Source organism: Papio anubis, chromosome 3, assembly GCF_008728515.1.
Source record: "Papio anubis isolate 15944 chromosome 3, Panubis1.0, whole genome shotgun sequence".
Taxonomy (NCBI): Eukaryota; Metazoa; Chordata; class Mammalia; order Primates; family Cercopithecidae; genus Papio; species Papio anubis.
In genome coordinates this window covers 38,942,283-38,969,940 of record NC_044978.1, presented here as the reverse complement: position 1 = coordinate 38,969,940, position 27,658 = coordinate 38,942,283, and the positions used below count along the sequence as shown (strand labels likewise).

The following is a 27,658-nucleotide window of genomic DNA, read 5'->3' as shown; positions in this document are numbered from 1 at the left end:
GCCTGAGCAACATGGCAAGACCCGTCTCTACAAAAAATAAAAAACTTTACCCAGGTATGGTGGTATCACCTGTGCCTGTAGTCCCAGCTATTCGAGAGGCTGATGGGGAAGACTGCCTGAGCCCAGGAGGTTGCAGTGAGCTGTGTTCACACCACTGCACTCTACATGACAGAGCGAGACCCTGTCTCAAAAAAAATACATATATACATTATACATATATATATAAATAACATGTAAACATGTCATTTTATGTATATATTTATATATGTATATACACACACACACACACAAAATGCAGGAAGAATTCAGTATGGGCAGAAATACAAATAGAATGTAAATGTTATTTTTTATTAAAATAATAAAACTCACAAGAACCCCTCTTAATTATTTGATTTAAACCTTAGGTAGAAATGAAGGGTGATGTAGCACATCATTATCACAAAAAAGAAACCACATTTATTTAGTTCTTATTCTTTTTTGTTTGTTTGTTTAACAGAGAGATTTATTTTCATGTCACTGTCCTAGTTTCATTTACCTGTTGCCAACAACCTGAAGGAGTTTCTCCATAGCCCTTGATTCCTGAATCGTTCAACATATTAACAGCAACAGTCACAAATACATTGACTTAAGGAGTAACAAGCAGCTTTTCCCTGCAGACCACTGAGCACCCCAGAAGGCGCAGCTCTCTGCTCCATCCCAGGCTCTTGGTGTCTGCGTCCAGCAGGAAGGACCTGGCAGGAGGCTGAACCCAAGCACCGCTCTCAGGCCACTCTATTCTCATCCCTGGATCCTCCAGGGGAACAAGAAAAAAAAAATTACTGTCTTCCTGCTTTCCAAAATGGAGGGCCTTAAAATCAACCAAAGTTGCAGAACAAAAACAACAACAACACAGGAGCTGGCTGGGTACAGTGGCTCACACCTGTGGTCCCAACATTTTGGGAGCCAAGGTGGGAGGATCGCTTGAGTGCAGGAATTCAAGACCAGCCTGGCCAACATGGCAAGACCCCATCTCTATAAAAAGTAAACAAAAATCAGCCGGGCATCATGGCACATGTCTGTAGTCCCAGCTACTCTGGAGGCTGAGGTGAGGACTGCTTGAGCCTGGGAGGGCAAGGCTGCAGTGAGCCGAGTTCATGCCCCTGCACCCTAGCCTAGGAAACAGAGTTCAGCCTTGTCACAAAATAAAAACCCCAAAAACCCCACATCAGCTGCAAAGCCATGTTTGGAGCACAGCTATTTCCCATAGGCTTTCTTTTTTCTTGCCCCATTGACTTCTGGGAGGTTTTCCCCTTACCCATCATCATGACTTTTCTCATCTTTCACAATGGCACAATTCAATAGGAAGAATTAACTGAACTATAAAAGGAAAAATAAAAACAAACCTAACCCTATGAAAACTCTGCCTTCAACATAACTCCAGGGAGATGAATATTATAATACTGGCACCCCTGACCCACACTATGCTCTGCACCCCATCCCTGCCCATATCCTCCTCTCTAGACACTTAGACATCAGGTTCCCCAAGAGGCAAGATTCCATGAAGAGCACCCCGAGTTCCTTAGAAGAACTGGCGCTGCTCTGGCTACTCTGACAACTGAGGCTGGCACTGTGGGCACCACCAGGTGAGCCTCTGGAACCCTCCTGAAGGCCCAAATGGCTTCTTTATGACCTGGTGGCCAGCAAGGCACTGTTCTTTCTGGTAGACCTGCATGTGCTGCGGTTTGCTCTGGAACTTGCCCTGCAGCCAGGCTGTACTGAACTCTACCACGCGATCCACCAGGGCCTCCTGACATGGAGGCACTCAGGACTAAACCATGAGAAAGGGGATGGATGCCAGCTCTGTATAAGACTTCATTCTTAATGATGTTCCCTAGCCCTGAGAAGTATTTCTGGTCCAACGGTGTATAGCAGACAGGTTGAGCCTGGCCTAGAGCTTCCAAGACTTGTCCTCAATGGAACTTCTCAGACAGGATGTCACAGGTGGGTGTGACCTCTGGGGAAGAGCTCCAAGACATCTGACAATTATAATATGCCAGGAAACCACCACCACCAAAGTACAGGACCAGCCTCGGGGCAGGTTCCCTCCAGTACCCGCTCTTGCTGGCTTTCTTAGTTCTGGAGAAATCGTTCACCCAAATGCTGCCAAACAAACAAGAGCTGACACGCAGCCACCTCCCAGCATCTCCTGCAGGTGTGTCTCCTTCCAAACATTCGTAATCATCCTCTCCCCGGGGGACGAGTTCTGCAGACAGTGAGAAGGCATCAAGGGTCTTCTGCCCAGTGGGCTCCCGGGCCTGCTTTGGGTCCACAGTCCCTTCCTTCTGCGTTTCTTTCCGTGGAGGCTCTGGCGGTGGGCTGTTGCCAGCAGCCCCATTTCTTCACCTGGATCACATCTAAGGAATAATTTCTTTCCATGGACCTGGGTGTCCTGGAGCCACAGAGACTGCAGGCTTACTGTTGCCCCTGTCTTGATCACCTGCTTCCCCACAAAAGGGGAGACCAAACGGTGAAATGTCCTCACCAACGGCTCTTCTGGCATCCCAGCTCTGGGTGGGCAGCCCCTGGGCCCGACCCAGCACCACTGCAGGGCCCGCACAGCAGCTCCAGCACCGGGCAGAGATTCCTCAGCACCTCAGCACACGCGGGCTCCCTCCTGCTAGGGCTAGGGGACGCCCCTGTAGGTTAGTTCTTACTTTTTTTGTTGTTGTTGTTGTTTTTGTTTTTTTGAGACGCTGTCTCGCTCTGTTGCCCTGGTTGGAGTGCAGTGGCGCGATCTTGGCTCACTGCAAGCTCCGCCTCCCAGGTTCACGCCATTCTCCTGCTAGTTCTTACTCTTTAGAGAGAACTGTTTTAGGGTCTGCGATACATAATATGAGTGTTCCCCCCACTCCAGAATACAGATCTAAATCAGTAATAGAGAAAGGATATATTTTTAAGAGAAAATAGGTTGTGAAACCAACTAGCACTCTAGAAATTCAAATGAGAAAATTATGACTAAAAGTTGGGGTGATCAGAGAAAGCTTTAGGGAAAAGCAATACATTGTATTTCCCTAACACAGAACTCATCAATCTGTATTATAACTGCTTGCTTATTTGTATCCCCTTCTAAATGGAAGGAGCCATGAAACTGAGGACTTTACATGTGAATTTAAAATATGACAAGCATTTCTAAGAAACTAATACTGAGGAGAGAGATTATTAAGATTTTACATACAGTGTGAAGAACAACAAATTAGCACAATTAAATAAGAGAGTGAACATATATACAGCAAATCCTCACTTACTGTCATCGACAGGTTCTTGGAAATTGCAACTTTACATACAATGGCATATAACAAAACCAATTTTCCCACAGGCTAATTGATATAAATGAGTTAAGTTCCTATGGCATATTTTGGTTGCCACAAAAACATCGCCAAACTTCTAAACAAGAGACCCAAAACACTTGTAATATTAAATATTGAAATAAATGTGAGCTATATATACATCTAAGGAAGATGAACAAACACAAGATAATTATTTACCCATTTATTCCACTTCAGGGTTGCAGGTGGCCTACACCTACCCCGGCAACTCAGAGCACAAGGCAGGAACCCATGTTGCCTTGGACAGGACACCAGGTGCCATCCCATAGCAGGACACCAGGTGCACACACACACACACACACACACACACACACACTCAGGCGGGAGCCATGTAGACACACCAATTCACCTCATGTGCACATCTTTGGGACGTGGGAGGAAACCAGAGTACCCAGAAAAACACCACACAGACATGGGAAGAACGTGCAAACACCACACAGACAGCAGCCCCGGTCATGAATTCATGTTTTTTTCTCACCAGCGATATAACAAAACATTGAATGAAATGACATTATTTGAGGACATGCTGTACTTAAACTATATTGCAGTCTTATCACAACAAAATCTGCATGAATAAGTCAGTGATGAGAGTTCACTACTCTCTTAATATGAAATAAACATGCTGAACTCAACTGATATATACCAATATGTAACAAAATAAATAAGCGTATATACAGCCAAAATCTTACTGTGGATGACAATGGCATTTAAGTTATACGGTAGAACTCCAACTTAATACTAAAAGCATCTTTCTAAGAACCATGTCTTGATACGACACTAAATCTAACAGTTCAAAATTATCTCTTTTGACAGATGAAATGTAGTAACAGAGTCAAAGATTATGCCTTTCTAATACTTTTAATGCACATTTACAAAATGAAGTATGTTTTATATTCATCAGAACAGAACAGTCAGTTCTGGATAAAAAACACATGTTCAGCAATTCTTTAAAACATCAGTGGAAAATGATAAGTAAACAACACTGACAGAAGACAGATACATTTACAATTCACATTTTCTTCTGGCTTGCTCACAATAATTTTAATCTCTATCACTTAATTAGGTAGATGAGTCTTAGAGGCAGGTAGCATGGCCAACATTTAGTGTATCATCTCCTAAGATAAAAATTTGAAAGGTTCAACCAGAGGTTATACCACAGTTCAGGATAAGCCCATTGCTTTGATCACAAATCCCAAGGCTTTCACGGCATAATGACAAGGATTGGTTGTGACCACACATATGCTTTAGTTTTCTTTATTAAGGTATAATTTCCACTGATACGAACAATCTTTGCAGCCAGGCTATATGATTCTCCTTTTAATAGTCACCAATTGTATGCACTGAACTAAACCCACCACTTCAATATATTGGGGCAAACATACCAACTACTAATCTATCAACCAAAAAGAAACAAGATAATCAAAATAGAAATAAAAATGAAGAAGCTCCTTTTTAATTAAAATTAAACATTTATTTTATTTTTCCTAAATATAAAATCCTGACAACTCAAATAGAAACATGATAAATTAGAAGTTAACTAATTTAAGGTGCACTGCTTAGGAATACTGACGGTAAAAAAATGTGAAAGCAAAATTTTAGCTTTTCATCACTGAAAAAATGATTTAAAAAACTGAAAATAAGCTTTCTTAATTAACAAAAAAAGAGCTGATTAACAATATATTATAAAAATATAAGGTGCATGCTTTGATACATTTTAATTTTCAAGTATTTATTTTGTTAGCCCGTAAGTAATAAAACTTTAAAAAAATTCACTAGAGATCAAGTACAGTGAATTGCATTTATAATAGTTATTTTAAATCAACTGCATATCTGAAAGCTTTTAAGTTGATATTTAAATTTAGTTTGTCCTGATTTGGTAGATAAAATGCTATTTTTTTCTACAGTAAAAGAAAAACAATCATTTTCAAAACTGGAAAAGAAAAAATAATCTATAATCCTTCCAGACCAACCCCATAAATATTATGTGGTTTTTAGATATTATAAAACTGTTATTTCAAATGCATTACAATAAAGAAAAATCAAGGGTTACAAATCAATAGATAAATGATAATCTATTTCAGTCTGATATAGTAGAAAGAATAATTGGGTTTAAGTCTTGTCTACTCAACTTACTGTCACATGCACTCAAATAAATTTAATTTCTGTGACCCTTACTCACCTCAATTGCCATTTCAAAACCACAGGGTTTGTTGTGAGGCTCATATGGGATTATATGGAATTCTATATATAATAAGATTTTATTATCATTAGTAGGATTCACGATAAAAATCCCAAATTGCAGACGCAATTTGCCTAAATCCTAAAGCCTACAGGTCATTCACTGAATTATGCCCATTTATAAAAGCATTTAACATAATTCTAAGAATACTAAACAAAACTTACTTTCAAAAATATATATGCCCACAAAAGTATTTGAGACTTAATAGTTCCTGCCAAATAACTATGACATTCAAAACAAATATATTATCTTTTTTATTAGCAATGACAGTAGGGCTTAACATGCTTCATATTATGATAAATATCCCCAATAATTTATGGTTCTCTCTTGCTTTCAACACATTTTTCACTTCCATGTTTGAAATGGACATCTCCATTGGGCCTTTTGCTGTTCTAGACCCTTATCTCCAAATAAATTATAATTTGGAGAGAAATAATGGGCATTAATAATGCAAACAAAAGGTGAGTTGTAACTGCCGTAAGAGAAGATGCAAATAAAATGTGCACCTTAAACCTTTTCTGGAATAATTGGTAGATATATATTTAGTATGGGAGAAGGACCACTCATCTCAGTTCTAAGAACACATTAATGAACAGTCTATATTTTTTAGTTGAACAAGAAATATGATAAGGTCACCAGTCTAAAAAAAAATCACACTTGACAGATGTATGCATTTTTATAATTCTGGAAGATATGACTATTTTCCAAATGTCTTAACAGGGTTTTAATTTTTCTGTATGGTATGTAAATAGCATGAGAAGAAAAATATTCAGGGTTTCAAGTAATTTTTATCAACGAGCAAAATGTAGTTCATTGTAGACACGAGTACAAACTTCAATACTTAAATAAATTAGCACAAAGGTTCATCATTAAACCTTTAGCCCTTGAGGAAAAGGGCTAAAGAGATGCGGCTAAATTAACAAATCATAAGTTATGTATAAGTTACGTATAAAAGCAAGGATAAACAGACATATTTGAGCAAGTTTGAGCTCACTGATGAAAAGAAGAGAGGCTGGCAAAAAAAAACAGAAGGAGGGAGGGAAGATAGGAAGGAGAAATGAATGAGCACTTAAGTTGAAAATGTGCAAATGCATGAATAAGGATAAGATTTTAATTTTACTTTCAGCATTTTTTAAAACTTTAAATTATTAAAAAAGATGTCTGAGAACAGAGTGAAGATTTTTTTGCTAAGAAATAAAATTACTAAATCATCGAAGTTTAATTTTAAAAACTAAATAATTAAGAAATACATTTCCATCAATTATGTTCTATTAACTGTAGCTAAGCATTTTCTTATAAATGGGCCTAATGCTGATGATATCAGCATCCATGGAATGTATTAACACGGTAGAAGATGTGCTGCTAAGGGAAAAAAGAAACCTAATTTATCTTCAGATTGCAGACCTCTGGGATTTCTGAGGTAGTAGAGGGCAAGTCAAAGGTCTCATGTTTTACAAATCTCACAAGCCACAAAACCATTCTATGATCACCTCCACTATACATTATTATTCAACATGCATACGTACATTTAAAACTTTTTAAGGGTTAAATATTAAATTATATATGAGCTCATAGAATATTACTGCATAGTCGTTTATTTTTAAAATAATATTTAGTATCTCTTAGGACTTAACTGCATTCTATTTACTTAACTATAAATAGAGAATAAACTTTACTAACCCTACCAACGTCATAACTTAATACACTCACCATTAATGATGCACATTAAATTGTAAAATAGGTTTTAAATGAAAAATCCAAGATATGACCAGTGATGGTATGTCCATGTTTGCAAGGCTATCACAGTAATAAAATGTAGAAAACTGAATCATTAACAACTTGTGGTCAACATCTGACATCCAGCTACCAGTTCTCTTGTGGACAGAAAATCTCATCCTAAAAAATGAGATGTTAGTAGTCCCACTCCATATCAGGAACATATCCATTTGAGTTTTGCTGTGCCCTTCTGGCTGGAATAAGCATACACTCTCTATTTTCTCCTCAAACTACCTTGCTCTTTTTCCCAGGCTCTTTCACTTACTCTTAGAAAAGCTTTATGCCTCCTGTCCCTTACAGTCAACCAAATGCTCATTTGTTTGCATCTCTTTAATAGCTGTGACACAGATCAGGCAGATTGCAAAGTCAATCATAACTATTATCTTGCTGAACTGGCTTATAGAATTAACTCAAGCATTTTTAGACTATTACCAAAGGCCTTCATGTTAGACTCAACTGCCTTTCAGAATCTCTGTTTCTATGTTTTCTACACACCCGAAACATAAGACCAATTAACAGATCAATAAGCATTTCCCAATGTGCCAAACATCTTTTCTGAGCTTTGCTCATGTCACTTCCCTTGCTCAGAACACTCTTCCTCATTTCATCACGTTATTATGCAATACATATTTAATTTAGTGCCTGCTACATTCCAAACACCTTTGTAGATTCTAGGGATAAACCAATGAGCAAAACAGTCAAAAATTTAGGATCTCATGGAGCTCATGTTCAAGTGGGATATGACATAATAAACAAATCAATAAGCATAAGATACATATGTCAGATGGTGAGTGACATAAAGAAAAATGAAGTCAGGGAGTAAGTAAAAGTGCATGAGGTGAGGGGAGCAATTTTAAATAGGGAGGAGAGAGAAGGCCTTACTGAAAAGGTGACATTTGAGCAAAAACCCGAAAGGGAAGAAGAATGAGTACTTAAAGACAACTAAAACAAATGCCTCAGGTGAAAGGAAAAGGAAAACCAAAGGTGCTGAGGTGGAAAGTACTTGAAGGACACCAGTAGACCCTGTTTAGCTAGAACAGAGTGAATGGGGTGGCAAACAGAAGAGCTCAAGATGCAACAGGATTTTGGAAAGGGGTTAAGTGGTGTAGGGTCTTACATTGCAAAGATTTCAGCTTATACTCAAATAGGAAACCATTTACTATATGGGGAAAACTGGAAGAAGAATAGCTTTGAAGAAATGAAGATCAGGAATTTAGTTTTGAACATGTCAAATTTAAGATACAGTTTATATATTCAAACGGAGATGTCGAGGAGGTAGTCAGATATCAGGATAAACATACAGGCTAGAGACATAAATGTGGGAGGTCTGTTAGACTCTCTTGCATCCCTTAAGATACAGCTTAAAAATCACTTATTCTGTAAAGTCATTTGTAATCCCATCTCCCCCAGTCAGAATTAATTTAATTTTGTTTATATCTTACTATAGCACTTATCACTATCTAATTTGTACTAAAAATTATTTTATATATGCCTGTCTTTTTCATCTGGAGAGATATGCTAACTAAAGAACTATGTCTATCTTATTCTTTTAATTCTAAATGCACTCTATATTAAATATAGTAAATAACCAAAAAATGCTAGCCTAACTAAACGTGTTTTGGGGGATTTCAATTGATTTCTCATAGTTTTCTTCTTAAAGGCAGGGAGCTAAATATCTATGACCTAACAAAACTTGTTCTTTCTTCTGTGTTATATATATATATATATTCCCAAGTCAAATTTAATCTTTCACTCTTTCTCTCTCATCTCACAAGACAAATCACCAAATCCTAGCAGTTACCTTCTAAATATGTCTTAAATTTATCCACATTTTTCTAGCCCCACTGGCACTACTGAATATAAGCCTTCACTGCTCCTTGCCTAATTAACAACTTAGGCAAGGATCTGAAACGGATCCACTCTGGGCCATCTACAAGGGCAATACATATTTCAACACCAATCACAGTGATCTCTTAAAAGCACAAAATCTACTCATGTCACTTCTCTGCTTCAGACTCTCCCAAGTCTCCCCACTGCACCCAAGATAAAGTTCATCCTCTTTCACAAAGCAGAAGGCCCCCCATGATTGGTCCTGAATTTCCTCTTTCCTCTTCCTTCTCATCATTTCAGATGCTGTATCCATGAGCCCAAGGAGCATGAGTCTACTGTACTAAACTGTTTGGACTTGTTTTATTGTAGGTATCTCCCCTACTGCAAAAGCCCACTGAAGGCAAGAGTTATGTCATATTTGGTGCTATATCACAACCAGAGTCTGATAGTGGATAAACACAATTAAAATACAAAATTTTAAAAGTAAATGATATCTCAGGGTTCCTCCAAACTTTTTAATCTAATTTACTTTTGTACAGCTTATATTTTAATAATATATTATTATATTAAATTCAGGGTTTCTGAAAAAGTATGGTTCTCCAACAACCTCTGTTTCAGATCCATTTACTACTGTCCCCATTCCAAAGTAATGAACCGGGGTGACATTTATGATTCCTTCTATGTTCTAGTACAGAGTAGTAATCATTTCTACAGTACAGAAAGAAAAGAATTTAAACTGCAGCAAGTCAGATTGTACTTCACCATTAGATTGAATTTATCGACACTAAAGGTATCTGAAATGAGTACACAACCTCAAGAGGAAGGGAAAAAAATCAATGACAATAAATTGCTTAGAAAAGTTTAGATATTTGCCCAATATTTAGATGTAACTGTCTAGTCAAATTCATTTAAACTTCATGAGTCTGTAATTTGTTACATAAAATTTGGTCATAATAATTCAAGGTTCAGGTTGAAGAAAATAATCTATTCTGAATCCTAGTTTCTAAATTTAAGTGAATTTTAAAGATTTAAAACACAGAATCTACTGTGGATTTTAAAATATTATTTATTACAGTGATGATTCTCCAACCCAATTTTAATACTTTGCATTTCAGTCTTCAAGATTACAGATTGTTGGTACTAATTATCTGTTTATTTTTAGATGAAGTACACATCAGAAACATCATTGTTTAAAAAGAGTGAAGGCATTCTTTCCATAAGCCCAAACTATCGCTTGATGTGATTCCAAAACAACGCCCTAAATCTGCACTGCCCAATACAGCAGCCACTAGCCACAAATGGCTATTGAACACAAAATGTGTTGCAACACAAAATGTGTTGCTAGTCTCAACACAGATGTGTCATGTAAATAGAGAAATGTTAAGTATAAAATACCACTGGAAGACTTAGTATCAAAAAATGTAAAATATCTAACAATTTTATATTGATTATATATTGAAATAATATTTTGGAAATATATGGTTAAGATAAATTATTAATTTTTTTTTACTTTTAAAAATACAACTATGAAATCATTTAATTACATAGGTGGCTTATATTTGTGGTTTGTATTATATTTCCATTGGAGAGTAGCTCTAAGCCTACTTAGAAAACTGATCAACACTACTGATCTGCTTCTTCAGGCAGAATAAAGGCCATCATTGAGAGGTCAGATCTGAAATGGAATCACCAACGATGCAGAGAAATACAAATGATACACAAAACTTTTTAAAAACGGTAAACTGTGCTATAAATAAAAGATTGCTTTAGTGTAAAAAAAAAAAAAGGTCTCTTTCTTCTTTAAAATAAAAATAATTAACATTTTTAACCTTTATTTCATAGGAATAACCTCAATTTTGGGTAATATTATTCTTTGAGTATTGGTAAAATTTAAGAAAGAGGGATTTTAAGATACTAAAGTAACAACTCCCCCTCAGCAAAAAAACAAAAAAAAAAAAAAAAAAAATTAAGTTATCAGAAATGTTACCTTATTCTTATTTTTTTCTTTCTGAAAAAATTTAAATCTTCTACATACCTTACATTTCATTTTTGGAAAATCTCACAAAAACATTTTGCAGAATGTATACTATATTAATCAGGCAAGGTATGCTTTAGGATCTACTCAATAAAATGATTCCTACCACCCCACCATCATATTTCACCATCTGCTCTCTACTGTTTAACATTTCTTTAGTATTTCTAGGAACTCCAGCAAGACAATACAAATAAAGTTGACAATTATAACTAATAATGATTCTACCTGAAATATGTGATAGCTGAATGAAATATTTATGTTATTATAGTAATTTAAGTGTGTTCTTATACATTTATCTTTATTATAATAATTTAAATATGCTTTCTAAGGTGTCAAAATGTAACATTTAAAAAATAGGATCAAAACAACAACAGAGGCATGATTAAATCCCTCCTGTTCTAGAAAGACCAACCAATAGGAGGTTCTTTAAATAGCCTATATAACCATATATTATATAGTTGTCAAAGTATTTGAAAGTCACTAAGTTTTAGGGCCCTAATTAGCTGGTTATCAATATAAAAATGGGGGTAATTTATCAATGCCCTACTTACTATCCTACAGATATTAGGGCATGGGGGTGGAGATGGAGAAGAAGGAGAATATACACTTTGGTGGAAAAATATCAGCAGGCCTCACAAAGTAAGTTCTGAAAAAATTTCGAGCTTCCAAACATAAGAGGGAGCTGGATTTGACTCCATATTAGTTGTGATAAAACAAGAATAATAAGAAAAAGAAGAAGAAAGCTAAAGAAGAGCAGGTGATTTCTTTTGATGTTATAGTTGTTTTGTTTAGGTTTCTTTTTCTTTTTTTTTTTTACAGGTAGGGTATTTTAAAGAATTGTTAGAGAAAATGAAACCAAATACAAACTAATTAAAGAATCTTGAAAGAAAAAGGCTGAGATTCAGGAAGAAGAGAAAACAAAACTACTAGCATCTATCATATGTACCTCCTGTCCATCAAAGCAGTGAACAGGAATGCCTAGCACAGATAGAGGCAGAAAGCTGAAGATACCTACTATTGCTGTTATAAAGCAGGAAAAAATAATCCTCAAATTCATGACTTCATTTTTGTTTATATTTCTAGTAGCAAACGTAGGTATGAGGTTAAAATTTGGTCATGAGATGCTTAACAAATCAAGGAATTTGGAAAGAAAAAAAACCCACACATAAGTCTTCAATTTCATAACAAAATGTCAGGCTTATCAATATTTTCATTTCTCTTATTATTTCTCAAAAGAGTTATATAAGTAATTAAACAGTTTTGAGATTAGAGGTAAAATTTAACAAAATTATTAAATCTGTTAACTACTCTTATTTATCTTTATCTACACATCTAGTTCAAAATTATTTACTGGTGAATTTTAAAGAATATGATATATAATTTTCAAGAGTGTATCAGAGTATATTATTTGTGAGATCAAAAACCCTGTAGATGTCCCAATAAAAGATTATTTTTGCATACAATAGAATCTTCTTTAATAAAGTATCTTTCACACAAGCAATGTACTCTACAGTAAGATGTGAATACATTTTGTAGACTTGAAAGTATCATACCTAAAAGCAAGATGCAATTATCATTACACTGAAAAAATTTTTAAGTACTCTATAGTAACATACACATTAGTAGAACTTTTCTTCTTTTGGACTCCAATATTTCTCATCTGGCACTTATTTTCTCTCATATGGTATAATTATTTATATACGTCATATTTCTCTATGGAATTATAAGGAACTTCAAAACCATAGGGATATCTCATTATACTTAATAGATCTAACACAGTACACCTTGCAGAAAGAGACACTACGTTAAAAAAAAAAAAAAAAAAAAAAAAAAAAAAAAAAGACTATTTCTGTGGGTAGAAGCAAAATTCTAGTAAGGATTATATTAGCTACTGTGCAAAGTTTTTGATCCTTTGATCTTTCATGCATATAGAAAGAATAACTCTTATTTTGCTTTATTAATAATGGAATCCTTTACTAAGCAAAGTCAGGTATGCATTTAGAACCAGCGGCAGGCAAAACACAATTATTTTAAGAACAGGTACATAGGGTATCTAAATATCTATGTCTGAGATTTTTCTCATGGTATTTTTCAGACTATAGTAATTTTATTCACTGAGTTTGGAATTCCAGCCAGGCACAGTGGCTCACACCTGTAATCCCAGCACTTTGGGTGGCTGAGGCAGGAATATCGCTTAAAATAGTTCAAGACCAGCCTGGGCAACATAGGGAGACCCCACCTTTACAAAAAATAAAAAATTAGCCTAGTGTGGTGGTACATGCCTGTGGTCCCAGCTACTCAGGAGGCTGAGGCAGGAGGATCACTAGAGCCTAGAAGGTCGAGGTTGAGGCTACATTGAATCGTGACTGCGCCACTGCACTTCCAGCCTGAGGGACAAAGTGAGACCTTGTTTCCAAAAAAAAAGTTCAGAATCCCATTACACATGGTGCCTTACATGCCTTACATCCACACTACCTACCATATTTTCCCTTCAACAGAAAGATTCTAAAGAGAAAGAGGGGAAAAAACCACTCTACAACGACAGACAGAGAGCGAGGAGGGAGAGATTCTGATAGAAGAGAGACAGTCATTTAGAACTTACAGGGAGAGGCCAGGTGCAGTGGCTCACGCCTGCAATCCCAACACTTTGGGAGGCTGAGGCAGGCAGAGCACTTGACGTCAGGAGTTCCAGACCAGTCTGGCCAACATGGTGAAACCCCGTCTCTACTAAAAAATTACAAAAAACTAGCCATGCATTATTGCAGACACCTGTAATCCCAGCTACTCGGAAGGCTGAGGCAGGAGAATTGCTTGAACGCTGGAGGCGGAGGTGGCAGTGAGCCGAGATTGTGCCATTGCACTCCAGCCTGAAGGACAGAGCAAGACTCTGTCTCCAAACAAACAAACAAACAAACAAAAACAAAACAACAACTACAAAAACTCACAGGGAAAGACAAGAGACAGAGACAGAGAGAGAAATGCTATAATTCTTGGCCATTCAATTAAGGACTTCATCTTCTGAGATTTATCTTTAGTAAATAGCGTTGCATGGCAGTAGAGAAAATTTTCAACATTCATTCAACAAGTAATACATTGGCAATAACAACAATAAAACAAAACATTTCTGTACCTTAATATCAGATGTATCACGCTGACTGTTTCGCCAAGCTCTGGAAATTGATGAAAAAGTTCGATCTGCATGATCAAATTTGCCTCCTTGCAAATTTAGGAAATAAGTTGTAAAAGGTTCCTAAAAAATAGCAATTAAAAAAATCCATAGGTTCCCTCATGCATAAAAATGTGGTTTTTATAAATCCTTAGAACTAAATATTTTAATGACTAATAGGTACTAGCTAGTAATATAAACTAGGTATACAATGAGAATTATATATAAATTATTACATTAATGTTCTCAAGTTATTTTTCCCTCAAAAGAAATATTTCTAAATATTTCAAAAATTTGGTATTTGCAACATTTTCTTCAGGTAGCCTTCCTTTCCAAGAATAATTTATTAATATCATGCAGACATAAATTAGATGTATTTTCTTCATAGTACAGAGAATAATCCAGCATGTAGTTTTCCTACTGTTATGGCTCAATATTTAATTTATGATTAAGAAAAGAAAAATGTTTGGATGATTTAAAAGCCTCCTCTTAGTTAAAGAACACTTAAACACATATTAGTGGATAATTGCTTGAAATTAGCTAAGCACTATAAATTACTTCTAGGATTTATGTCTGCCTGTATCCTTGTAACAAGCTTTAATTAATGATGTGCTGCTAATGCTTTCCCAAAGACATTGCTTTCTAGTAGATGAATCACCTTTCAATTTCACAGAAACATTTCTTGTTTAACCAATATATTATCAATACACGACAGCCTTAGTTTTACCAACAAACTTACCTTATTCCATTTGGGGCAACTTTCCAAAATACATAAATACATGTCTGTGTTAGTAACAACTTACTTAGTTCTTATTTTAATAAACTGCATTTTAAAATAATTTATGTTACAATTTGGAATCTGGTAAGATAGCAACCATCTGAAGGGGCAAATTTAAGAAAAAAAATTCATACAATTCCAGATGAAACATTTTTAAGGCAATACAAACCAAATGAGATATAGAGATATTTATAATTAGAACTTCAATCATTTAAACTGACTTTTTTAGTATTCAAAAAAAGATGCTGATGAGTTCTAATTTTTGCATATCCTTAACAACATTGAATTTATTTAGTCATGGTGCATTATTCAAATTGAACTTACTATTCTTAGCAGCCATGCAAGAACAAAACTTGCAGTTGAGTAATGAGTACCATAGTGAAACTTTGGAACTTGATCGTCTTCCCATGATTCATAGCGCTCTGCGAAGAATGCTGCTCTTTTTGGGTTCAGGGCTCCTATTGGCTGCCAATAGGCAGGGGAAAAACAAAGAATACATAAATGTAATCATCCTTCACATCTTCCTGTCTTGTGATGATATCCTACTGGTAGGTATAAAAGTGAATTTTAAAAATATATACTATTTAAGCTGCAATGCAGTATCATTTCGGGAGTAAAAAGAAAAGCAATTTTTTTTCAACACAAGTTAAACACAACATATAAGTAAGTGAATGGATGAACCCATCATTTCTCCGTAAGTCTAGTTTTAGTGGAACATAGGTGTTTAATCAACCCATAACAAGCATCACATAAAGACAATTACATGAAATGAAATATCAGATATACAACACTTTGGAAAGCACCTATAAAACCTCATTTAGTTAATTAGAAGCAACAACCAGAAACAGAATCTTAAAGCTGAAGGACTGATTTATAATGGGTTCTTAGAAGAGGATGAAACAAAACTGGGAGATAGGTGAGATGGAGTACAAGAAAGAAATTGTGAGAAAATAGGGTTAAGATATAACTAGAAATTTCTACTAGTGTGAGTGAAAACAAAGGATAAAAATATGCCTGTATATCTATATAGGATACACACACACATATACACACACACATATATATATGTATATACTTTAACCAGACGATAAAAATATGCCTGCATGAACTATATATATAGTTAAAAAAAATAGTAGACAGATTATGAACTTATACTGGAAAATAATACTTTACAGCAGAGGTCCCAGAGCAACATAGCAACATGGTCAAAACCCTGAGCTCACTGGAATGATAATAATACTCATTCAGAAGGTTGTTTTGAAAGATAAAAATGAGTAGGTACATTAAAGTCCAACAAACTATGCCTGACAACATTCAATGAATGCTAACTATGGTTTTTAAGATAATCTTTTAGAATTTGGGTAAAAGAGTTTGAATGAAATAATTGCCTTTAGCAAATTGCTTAGCATAAGATAAAGCTTAATAGATGTTAGTTGGTACCTGTATCTTTATTGTTGCTACTGCTGTTGTCATTTAGTTAATACATGAACTCCATTAAATAGCAGGCAAAATTCTGTGTGATCATGCCTATGCATGTACATTTCCTTATGAAGACACAGAGAATATGCTTGAGAGTCTCAAAGGAGTCTAAGGCTCAAAAAATGTTAAGATCAACTGCTTTAAGTAACAATTCATTCTCAAAAAAAATTCTGATCTCTAGAAAATCTCTATTCCTTATTCAAAATGTTTAAGTACCCATTCACTGAAAAAGATATGATATATAAGATTACTTCTCTTAATAAGATACAGAGGCCAGGTACAGTGGTTCACACCTACAATCCCAGTGCTTTGGGAGGTCAAGGTGGGAGATCGCTTGAGTCCAGGAGTGCAACACAGTGAGACCCTGTTTCTACAAAAAATTTTCAAAATCAGCTGCGCATAGTGGCATGTCCCTGTAGTCCCAGCTACTCAGGAGGCTGAGGTAGGAGGATTACATGAGCCCAGGCGCCTTAAAGCCTACAGTGAGCTATGATTGTGCCACTGTACTCCAGCCTGGGAGACGGAGGGAGTCCCTATCCTGTCTCTAAACAAACAAACAAACAAATAAATAAATAAATCTTTATTTTAAAAAAGATACACAACAGTCTTTTGCCTTATATAATTTATGAACACCTATTAGTTAATCACTCCTTATTTATAAGAGAAAGAAAATATCTGATTATTTGTAGAGAAAATGTTAAAACAAATAAATCAAAAATATTGGTTTAAAATGGATGCACTGAGAAATATTTTATTGAAAACGAAGCAATGTTCAGACCAGTTTTTAAACTGCTTTTCATGTTATATAATTTTAAGCAACATCTTAAATTTATCATTTTGGTTATCTTTATCAAATTAATTATTTTTTCAAAACTATCTTTGGCATCACTCTCTTTCAATAGCTTGGTTTTAATAAATATTATATTTTAAGGCATGTTTTCCTTTACAAGCAAAATTTTAAAAATCTTTAATTACTATTTTAAGTCAGTTTCACAGTAAACTAATTTAAATGCTATATTTTAAAGCATTAGTTTCTGTACAAAAGAATCATATCTGACTTACTAAATATGTGCCAGTTAAGAATGGAGCTGACTCCAAGGATTCTTTCTTTGTTACAAAACCAATTTGAAATGCCTTTAAATGTATTTTAGTTGCTGCCCCTAAAGAATGAGCCATGGAAAAGAAAAGAGAGAAGAAATAAAATCACTAGAAGACAAATTATATGAATTAAAAATAGAATCAATGCTCCTTTTGTATGGTTCTGCAGCATATTAAGTATTCACTTTATCTGCTCCTATTTTTATTACTCTCCAAATGAATAACCCCCAAAATCAATAGTTATAGAATCACGTTTCTTGAATATAATGCTAAAACCAATTAGGATTGATTTCACTAGCATCTGAAAAAAAATGGCATCTTGCAGAGATCCATATTGGTAGAACCCACAGTATTGATTTTGGCTGTTATTGTTACAGTTGGTTTCTGAAGCCTGCTATAGGACAGCTATCAAGACATACCACATTTATTTGCAAGCATATAAAAAAGAAGTCCCCAAATAAAAGAAAGTTAAAAAAAAAAAAAAAAAAAGACCAGTGGAGCTGTGCAATGACAATGATACACTATCAGCTTACTCAGAGAAGTTACAGTGGGAATACACACATTGAATTATACATTACGCGAAAGCACTGATTTATTGTGGTAATAACATCCACCTCATTAAAAGATTCTGCTTTGCTGCAGTTGGAAGGCTACATATTGTTTACTGCTATAAATTAATGGCAGTGCAAAGAAGACTGTGGAACCATCCTAACAATAGATCTGTAATGACAGTGCTGTATATCACAGCTTCCTCAGCAGCTTCATAATAAAATGGAGACAATGTATTGAGCTAATACATTCTACCATGCTGGCCCATATTTTTCTGACAACTGCTTTAAAAGATGAGCTGAATTCAACTATGTTATAATGCCGCAAAACATTTAACTAAGCAAGAGTCAGTCATATACCAAAGTGCATCAAAGCATTTTTAAAACATTGTCTAAATCAGCATTTCAAGATGTTTATTCATCTCTGCAAAAGAACAAAAAGTAAATGCTGATGAATCCTCTTACTTATATAGTATATTAAGAGTCAAAATTATAAGTCAGTTCGGGAAGATGCTAGCACCATCATCCTACATAGAGCTTACTGTACAATTTAACAAGCCTGACAAAGTATTTTTCTTAAAAAGCAAGATTTTAAAGGAAAGTGACTCAAAATACTGGCCATTAAAAATGGTCATAATTTCTTTTAAAAAATCAGTAAAAATAAGTATTGATTAGAGAGTATAAAAGTGGTATAATTCCAGGTAAACACAAATAGCTCTAGAATACAGAAAAATAATTTTAAACACTATAAAAAGCTAACAAATAAATAGAATTATAGAAGGTTTTCTTAACTCTACAAACTAAGAAAAAATCTCAATCACAATACAATGAAAAACAGGTTTAAGTAAAATAGAATAGAATAATTTGAAAGTTAGAGTATTAGATCTAACAACAAAATATTATGTTAAAAATTAAAGGACAGGCGCAGTGGCTCTGCCTGTAATCCCAGCATTTTGGCAGGCTGAAGCAGGAGAATAACTTGAGCCCAGGAATTTGAGACCAGACTGGGCAAAATGGTGAGATCCTGTCTCTACAAAAAATCAGAAATCAGATGGACATGGTGGTGTGCGCCTGCAGTCCCAGCTACTTGGGAAGATCGCTTCAATCCAGGAGGTTGAGGCTGCAGTGAGCTGTAATCGTGCCACTGTACTCAGCCTGGGTGACAGAGTGAGACCCTGTCTCAAACAAAACAAAAAACAGAAACAAAAACTTAGCTTAAAGTGAGAAAAGACAAATGAAAGAAAACCAAAACTCCTGAAAATAGTATGAATAGCGAAAAATCACATATTTAGGATATTTTAATAATTTCACAAACAGCAAAGTTGACATCTGTAGTAGAATGATAAGTACTCTGCTTATGAGACAGTAATGATATCTTTCAAAAAAGGATATGCAAAATAAAACTTTAAAAATTAATTTTGTAAGAAGACTGCAATTAAAAAAACATTTTTTGTTACCTTCTTTGAGAAGTAATTTTACTAGTTAATAAAATCCCTGCATATAAAGTGATCTGTTCAGTGCCTGGTACGTAATAATAATGATAATAATTATTATTTTTTTCAGGTTATTTGATGAAGAATATTTAATTAAAAAGGCACGAAGTAAGCCTGATGAAATTAGTGGTGTCTATTAGGAAAGACTGTGATTAAACATCACAATCCTCTAAAGACAAAGCAGGATAAGAACATGTAGTACTGTGGATGATCTGTAAGAAGCCTAAGAGTACACAGTAGTCCCCATCAATGAATTTTACTACCTTAAGAACATAATCAAAACAAAATTACTTTTCAAAAATCCATGGGCCTCCAAAGTTTACTATGAAAAGCGTAAGAAATATCAGGCTACTTATAATCATCTCCTACTACATTATTTAAAAACAAACAGTTTGAATTAACAGACTCCTTTAAAAGCACATAACAGACTTTGGTCTAATTATTAATAAAAGTTAGCTGTAAAAAGAAAAGGTACCTGTTTTTTCTTTCTTTATTAAAAGTTTAGGAACTCTTACCTGAAGTTATCTAATTAAGAACAATACCTCCAGCTTACATTTTGTAATTTATTAAACATTATTATACATTCTCATAATAAATAGGTAATCTAGATATTCCTATTTTATTATTAAAGAAATGAATTATCTAGCTCAAAATCAACATAAATCTAGAAGACTCAAACCTAGTACTCAAAAGCCCTTCTCTGGACCATGTTATGTATTTAAAACTATTGTATTACAAGTTGGTTTTCCTAATTTCAAAAATTTGCTGTAATCTCAATTTTTCAAATATTTCTTTACTTAACAGGTTGATTTAAAGGCCAATGTAAGTAAAGCACTTAGAAGCGCTCCTGACAAAAACAAACAAACAAACAGAAAGAAACTAACAAGTGTAGCTGCTATTAATGCGGTTATTACCATAACTATAATTCCTTCTTTCCTTTTGAAATTTATGTATGAATGATTACAATTTATATCAACCTTTCAGAAGTGAAATTCCAAACTACTGGACCATACGTACAGTTATTGAAGGTAAGAAAGTTCTGGGAAATTGGCAAGAAGTCTCAGATTTTTTACAAAGCAGAGATTTGATTGTGTCAGCTAACTTCTCTTTTAAAACCCAAATGTCTCAAGGAGTTTTTCACACCTTTCTGTAAAGGCTTTCTTTGGAAAACCACTGAACTCCAACATTTGGAGATGAGAAGCAGAAAAGACTGGGGTTAAAGAAAAGGGAAAAAAGGTAACTCTAAACCAAAATACTAAGAAATAAGGTGCTTGAAAATGCTAAAGCATAATATTTCATCAAGATACATTTTGTGGGTAAACAGAAGAGTGAAGAAAAGATGTCAAACGTGAAAAGAAGCTTAGGAAGGGGAGGCAAAAGAGCAGGACTACTTTGCAACCCTGCTTAGGATCCTGATGACTGGCTGAAAGCCATCTGCCAATGTAATCTTCATTTGATATGACAGGGAAATCAGAAACATTCTTTAATTTTGTGATGACAGGTAAAGCGTTGCTTACAGTACTGAAGACGGTGTATGCAATTAGAAGTTATATGTTATTTCATTCTTCCCTAAAAGTAGGCTAGGCCACAGGAAACGAAAGAAAACCACTGCAAAGTAAGGGAAAAAAACTAGCAAGGAATAGAATACAAGATGGCTGAACTCAATGTTCTTCTATGCTATAAAAATGTCAGGTTAAAGGACAGAATATCATCAAGCATCTGATATATGTTAACAGATTAAACAAATTTCAAATTCAGAGAATAAAAGGATACACTATCAGGAAATGTTACATCATAAAAGATAGTCATTCTTGATTAGGGAATAATGATTTGGTTTGAGAAGACTCCAGGAAAAAACTATGATATACATGTCAAAGGTGCCATTTTATCTGATGACAGTGCTACTATTTGCTGAATATAAGCAAAGGTTCTACGAATCTTACATAAATCATCTCATTATCTTTACAACAACTCTTAATACACAGACCAATTAGCATCCCCAATTTGCAGGTGAAAAAAACAGTCGGGATGAAGTAAACAACTATCAGTGGTTGGTTACCAGCCAGTGGCAGCAGCAAGATTAAAAGCCACCTCCAACCAAACTGACTAGCAAATCTCAGAGTGATTTGGGTTGCGTGAACTGCTACGCTGCCTCTGCAAGGCCATTAGAATCCTTTCATGGGAGCTTTAGATTAAATGCTCTTTTGAAAAAATACTATTAAAGTTTTTATCCCTACCTATATAATGTCTGTGGATATTACCTTAGAAGAAGGCATCAAAAATGAATTTTTTAAAAAAGCATATTTTATCTTGGGGACATCAAAAACATGCTTGGCAAATACAGTTTTTTTAAAAAAAGTAAACAAAAAAGGTAAATGCTGTCACCAAAGTTTATTGCCTTATCTTCCTTTCAACTTTTCTATTTTTTCTTTTCTATCTTTTCTGTGAACCCAAATGAGAGCCCTTAATTTTCTGTGTTGCTGAGGCTTTTTAGAGAAGCCAATGAATTTGATTCCCAGTGTCTCCATCACCTGTCTTCCTCCCCAACTACTCTAGTGAAGAAAATAAATAAATAAATAAATAGTGTCTGTCATTTCAGCAACATTGCCACTGTCAGGGGGTGTAGCAACTACTTTGTTTCAATTGTAACAGCTTTTTTTTATCTAAATGACAAGTATAACAAGCAGCCTGATCAGCATTTTCACTCAACCTTGGCTTTTAGGGTATTTCGTTATATGCTATATACAGCTGAAATGGTTTGGCACTTATCTTCACATGCTCTAGATTTTATTTAATACTGTCAAGAAAAAAATTTCATCAGCACACCACTATGGCTTTTAGAGCTAACAAATAAGCACTTTTGTTTTCAAGTACCAGAACACTTTTTAATCCCTTGAAAACACACTTTTTTACGAGTGGCATTAGATATATACTCACTACACCATTTCAATTTAACAAACACATCTTGGGAAAAAGAAAGTATTCCATTTTACTTATTGTACCTATGTAGAAACTAAATCATTTCAAATGCTTGCACTGATAGATTTACTAGTGATGTCTTCATAGTTCTATATTATTCAGCTACACAGTATTAAGTAATTTTTCTATAGGTGTTTATCTCATTTTGAGAAAGTCACATAAACTGTTAAAAATAAACTATTAATCCAATGCCACTGCTGAGCTAAATGCCTATAACAACCCAATAAACAGTCCAAAAAATTCAAGGATAATTAATAAAAATGTTTTAAGTTATTATGAAAATGATAAAGAATGCTGATATAACAAAATCTATGCATTTGCAGATATATTCACCTGCCCATTTAACAAACCAGTTAAGGCCATTAAAATCAAATAAATCTATATGCTTTTAAGACAGGTCATTAGTAGTACACATATTAATGTTCTGCTAGCTTCTATAAACCAGAAACATAAAACAAAATTGGGAACTACCTGAGAAACATTCAGCTTTTGAAATTCATTTTCTATTTGCTTTGAAAGTCATCGGAATATAATAAAACTAGTTCTAATTTCAGAAACTAACTCTCTCTCTCTCTTTCTCTGTGTGTGTGTGTGTGTGTGTGTGTGTGTGTGTATGTATGTTCAACGCTGAGTTGGGAAAAACTGTGTGCTTATTGTTTAGCTTAAGCCTGGGCTAATGGCACTAAATATTTCAATGATATGCATGTGAAGCACAATAAAATATCATGATTATAGAAAGCAAGGAGGAGTCCAAATCCATAAAAATTAGTAAAAATAGTTATTTTATTCTGTTTTAGACTAATAAACTGCTTTTTGGGAAAATAGTAAATCTTTTAAAAAATATGTTTATTTATTTAGAGACAGGCTCTCACTCTGTTACCCAGGCTCGCATGCAGTGATGCAGCCATAGCTCACTGCAGCCTCGAACTCCTAGGCTCAAACGATTCTTCTGCCTCAGCCTCCTGAGCAGCTAGGACTACAGGCACATGCTACCACACCAACATAATTCTTTTAGTTTTTTGTAGACCCAGGCTGGCCTTGAACTCCTGGCCTCAAGCAATACTCCCTCCTCAGCCTTCCAAAGTGCCGGGATTACAGCCATGAGCCACCACCTTGGGCTGGAAAAATACTAAATCTTAATACAAAAATTAGACATAAAGTAGGATAAGTTAAAGATGTCAATATATAAGGTATGGATGGAACTAGAGGCATTATGTTAAGTGAAATAAGCTAAGCATAGAAAGATAAATATCACATATTCTCACTCATATTTTGGAGCTAAAAAAAAGTGGATCTCATAAAGATGAAGAGTTAGACTGGTGGTTATCTGAGGCCAGGAAGTGTAGGGGGGAAATGGATGAAGAGAGATTGATTTTAAAAATTATGTTAAAGAACACAGAGACAGGCAGGCATCTGAGTTGTAAGGCATTTTAAAACTATAGTGGACTTCAAATATCAAACAAGGAGATAAAATATTGTTTGGCAAATGTAAACGAGCCTATGTGGTAGCTTTCAGAAGAAACAGGGCAACTGGAATCAATTTAACAAGATAATCTCTAATGATTCCATAAGTGCAACAGAAGAGACTCTAATAATTCTCATGACTTAAGAATAGCCATGGGTCATACATAAGAGCTGGCAAATGTTGATAACACTTTTGGAGTTGATTATTAGCAATGTGAGGCCTGACAGGCAGTTACATTGCAGTTGTATTCCTAGAAAAAGCCCAGTCCCGGCAAGGAAGGTCAGTGATATTCAACCTCTAAGACGATCCCCAAAATGAAGCCCTTACATCAAAAAGCAGACCCTGCTAAAATAGTCCAGCCCCTGTACATTCCTCCCCAGTGCCGCTCTCAAGGTAAGCAAAATCCACTAGTTGAATAAAAATGGAGCAGCCAGATTGCTGACCAAAAATCTTGCTCCACTGCTGGAGAAATCAGTCAAAAAATAAAGGCCGATGAGATTCAAAAGTGCTATCTAAAATTTACCTTATTTCCTTGTGCAAGAGGATATGTTGGGATAGTCATCAACATAGAGAACTTACATTTTACCCTTTTTAAAATGAAAATTTTATTGTACTTTTCCCTCTACAACTATATATCTGCTCTACTTGGTGGGGTGGGAGATTAAATTTAGTCATTTAATTGTAGTACAGTGATAATCAATACTTATGAGGGACTAGAAACAAGCCAGTGAAGCTCGGATTTAGAAACCACTGCACCTGCAATAGCTGGACAGGTTTTGGGCTGCCTCTACAATTTAAGACAAAAAGAAATAAAATGTAAGCATAAAAATATAACAAAAAATCCTCTGTTCAATTTATAAGTTACTATCAATTGGAAAAAAAATAACCTCATGTAACACAAATCATATGAAATAATTTTATGTGTCAACTTGACTGGGGCACAGGGTGCACAGATTAAGCATTATTTCTTGGTATGTCTATGAGGATGTTTCCAGGTGAGATTAGCCTTTAAACTGGTGGACTCAGTATAGATTTCCTTCTCCAGTGTGGGTGGGCATCATCCAATCTATTGAGGATCTGAATGGAACAAAATGCAGAGAAAGGAGGAATTTGCCTGTTTTTTCCTATCTCACTGCTGAAGCAGAGACAGCTCATCTCATCTTTTCCTGCTGTCAGTCTGGGATTTACACCATCAGCTCCCCTGGTTCTCAGGCCTTTAGACCTGCAATGAATTACACAACCAGCTTTCCAGGGTCTCCAGCCTGCAGATGGCAGACTGTGGGACTTCTCAGCCTCCCTAATCACATCAGCCAATTTCTCATAATAAATCTCTTTTTGGATACAGATACATAGATATCTCCTATTGGTTCTGTTTCTCTGGAGAACCTCAAGATACCACATCAAGAGGAAATGAAATTAATTCATAAGGTAAATATAGAGTATTTCTTCAAATTTTGAGATCAATATTGAGATTACAATCACTTATAAAATAGAATATAAAGTTTTATAAACTACCTCATTCTGGTAATAGATGGCAAAACTATGGTTCCACCATCCACACTCCTTTTCCCAAATGGAGCACCTTTTTAAAAACATTCAAATTTGACATAATTTAAGAAGCTCCTTTAAAAAAGTGATTTAACAACATGTGGATGTCAAAGAATGCACTAGACAATTCATAGAAAGAAAAGCCTAAGAAGTCCATTAACCATGTATCCAAAGTGGGTAATTTCATATTTAAAAAGCTATCTAAGTTGACTATTTCCTATTAAAAGGAACCAGAGGTCCTTAAAGAAATCGTGGATTCTAATTCTGGGGCAGAAAATATACAAAACAGCCTGGGACAGACAACTTGTTGTACCAGAAGGCAAAGGATTTGTCAAATATTAATGGGATTGTATCTAAGGGACATAATATCCTTCTTAAAGAGACCTCACTGGACAAAGTCGTGGCAATTTCAGTACCACAACGAATAACGCAGTTCTACTTTCATATAAAAATGTAGCAAGTATCAAGGAATGTTGCTCTCATTTTAACAACAATAAAAAGACTATAAGATGATAACCACTTTTGTACAATCAGAATGCTGAGGTAAAAGACAACTAAATGAAGTAAATTCCAAAAAGTTACAGGCCTCTTACAAACTGCTATAATTTTGGCAAAACATGGGAGGAAGAGGTAGTCAACATAAAAGTAGGTAAGAAGAACGCCAGGCATGGTAGCTCATGCCTGTAATCCCAGCACTTTGGGAGGCCGAGGCGGGTGGATCATCAGAGGTCAGGAGTTTGAGACCAGCCTGGCCAACATGGTGAAATCCCATCTCTACTAAAAATACAAAAATTAGCCAGGCATGGTGGAGGGCACCTGTAATACCAGCTACTCGGGAGGCTGAGGCAGGAGAATTGCTTGAACCCAGAGGGCAGAGGTTGTGGTGAGCCAAGATCATGCCCTCGCACTCCAGTCTGAGTGACAAGAGTGAAACTGTGTCTAAAAAAAAAAAAAAAAAAAAAAGGCAGGAAAGAAGAATCTGCTAAAATTATTTATAAAGAATTCTAAATACCAATGTTGGGTGAACAGATCAACTTAGAAACACAAGGGAGTTTGCATGCACTTCTAAGCTCTTTTCCATAGGGCTCTATAGGTGGCTCATGAGAGAGAATATGACTGAGGCAAGGTAGAAAACCAGGGAGGGGCTCTCTAGGTGACACAGGCACACAGGATATGATTTACAGTTACTGGGAATGGCAACAAAACACAATCTCATTCCCCTAATCTTTCTCTCATAGGAATCAAAATCCTTAAGCTGATGGGAGAGGAACACCAAACTCTCATCCCAGGGACTAAGCAAGTATCAACTTGCACATGGGGAAAGAGTGGGAGCAAAACTAATCTACTACAGGAAGAGGGATAGTAGCAAAACTAATCTACTACCCTGTGTACCACCCCTAGGACCCAGGCAAAGATCCGCTGCTTCTGGAGTAGGGTAAAAGCAAAAGTCCTTTCAGGAAGACATGTCCTGCACTGATGCAAAGAAGAGGTCTGCTACTACTAGGAGAAGGATAGGAAATTCTTTCCTGTGGATGCCATGAAGGGTAGACGCAAGAACACTGAGAAGGTCCATCCCTGATGACCATTTAAATGGGATCTACTTAAGAATGAGGATGAACCAGGAGAACTGAGGAGCTACCCTATCTACCCCCCAACAAGCCTGGAACTGAGTTACCAACAACAGCAATCTAATTCTGGAAAAAAACCCAGAAAAGTACATAGAAAAATGTCTCTGTGGCACAGGCATAGAGGGTCAGCTAGAGAGTAGAGCAAGAAGAGTGAGAAAAGACATCCACCACCCAGGCCAAATTCTTACAGAGTTTGCACTGTATTTTAGGGTAATAATAACAATAACAAAC

At 35.3% G+C, this 27,658-nt stretch overlaps 1 protein-coding gene and 1 pseudogene across 5 annotated transcripts in view; both read right to left on the bottom strand.

The window, feature by feature from the left end:
• The window catches only part of LRBA (LPS responsive beige-like anchor protein), a 766,866-nt gene that overhangs the window by 156,029 nt on the left and 583,179 nt on the right, over window positions 1–27,658 (bottom strand). For all 5 annotated transcript variants that reach the window (XM_031663999.1, XM_031664001.1, XM_031664000.1 and 2 more), the window contains 2 exons: window positions 15,514–15,654; window positions 14,376–14,495 (listed from right to left, as the gene is read on the bottom strand). In XM_031663999.1, coding sequence (XP_031519859.1) covers window positions 14,376–14,495; window positions 15,514–15,654 — 261 coding nt within the window. The remainder of the gene's footprint in view (window positions 1–14,375; window positions 14,496–15,513; window positions 15,655–27,658) is intronic.
• Window positions 1,044–5,021, bottom strand: LOC103884697 (annotated as a pseudogene).